The following is a 1,253-nucleotide window of genomic DNA, read 5'->3' as shown; positions in this document are numbered from 1 at the left end:
CTCATCAATGGGAAAGGTGTTATTCTCTACAACAATTCATGGCCACATGTGGCACTCTTGACGCAACACGAGATTATGGAAGTCGGGTTGGGAAGTTCTCCCCCACCCACCATATTCTCCAGATATGGCACCATCAGATTACTATCTTTTTCGTTCGCTGCAACACCATCTTAATGACAAACATATTCAAATGTGGAAGGTGTTAAAGAGGGCATCGACATGTATTTTGCTTCAAAGCCAAGTGATTTCTTTAATCAGGGCATTAACAACAATCGATAAGAATAGAAACAATTTCATTTAATAAATGTTTTGTTTTGATAAATATAAATTGTTTGGATTTTTTCATCTAAAAAAGCTATATTAATTTCTTGACGACCTAATAAAATAGTGCTTACAATTACTTCCACTAAGAAATGGCATACGTGTTCTGTATCCATTACTACAATGGCAGAAAAAGTTGTGTGTGAAGTGGTTGTTATACAAGCCAATGTAAGATAAAGCAACACTACTACCTGATATAAGCCAGAGAAGTAGCCTAACTTAATACTATCATACATACATACATACATGTAGTTATAATTAACATACAGATACTGCCGATCTTAGAAATATGACACATTCTAACCTGTCGAGCACGTGCTAATTCTCCGGCTAATGATCCTGCTTGTCCCTTGACATGTTCCAGGTTGCTGTTCCCTGGAATATGACGTGCCACACTCTTCGACGCCTTGCCACTAGCTTCTCCAACTAATCCCAAAGAAATTTAACACGTCCTCTTATTTTTTATAAACTGTTTAAATTAAAGGAAGAATACTGTACTATGAAACATGTTTCTGACCAGAACTGTTTTATCATGATTTATATACTTAAATGCAATATGAAAACTATCTGACCCATTGAAAAGGTTTTAATTAAGTAGGAAATAAAAATTCAACCAGTAGAGTTAAAGTTGCATCACAATCGCAAGTAGCAAACTTCGGTACATGACCCAAGAGAAAGGTCTAACAAATATACCTAGTCAGACTCGGACAATATCTGAACTACTGTAAACTAAATGGAATGAAAATAATAAAAAAATATATATACTTATTTTGTCATATGAACCTTTTCTCACAAATTTGTTTTTTAAATAAAATTTGAAAACAAGTTTAAAACAAAAGTACTTGGCTCTCTTTTTACATTCCCAAACTTTAAATTTTTATCAGGGCAGCATCAAAAATTGAACTATTTTCCTTTTGGTGAAAAAAAAAATC

General features: G+C 33.6%; 1 protein-coding gene across 3 annotated transcripts in view; it reads right to left on the bottom strand.

The window, feature by feature from the left end:
- The window catches only part of LOC106469048 (syntaxin-binding protein 5-like), a 55,031-nt gene that overhangs the window by 2,561 nt on the left and 51,217 nt on the right, over positions 1–1,253 (bottom strand). For all 3 annotated transcript variants that reach the window (XM_013929502.2, XM_022397441.1, XM_022397443.1), the window contains exon 22: positions 626–747. In XM_013929502.2, coding sequence (XP_013784956.1) covers positions 626–747 — 122 coding nt within the window. The remainder of the gene's footprint in view (positions 1–625; positions 748–1,253) is intronic.

This window comes from Limulus polyphemus, unplaced genomic scaffold, assembly GCF_000517525.1.
Source record: "Limulus polyphemus unplaced genomic scaffold, Limulus_polyphemus-2.1.2 Scaffold3274, whole genome shotgun sequence".
Classification (NCBI taxonomy): domain Eukaryota; kingdom Metazoa; phylum Arthropoda; class Merostomata; order Xiphosura; family Limulidae; genus Limulus; species Limulus polyphemus.
The sequence above is the reverse complement of the archived record's forward strand: the minus strand, read 5'-3'. Positions and strand labels throughout refer to the sequence as shown.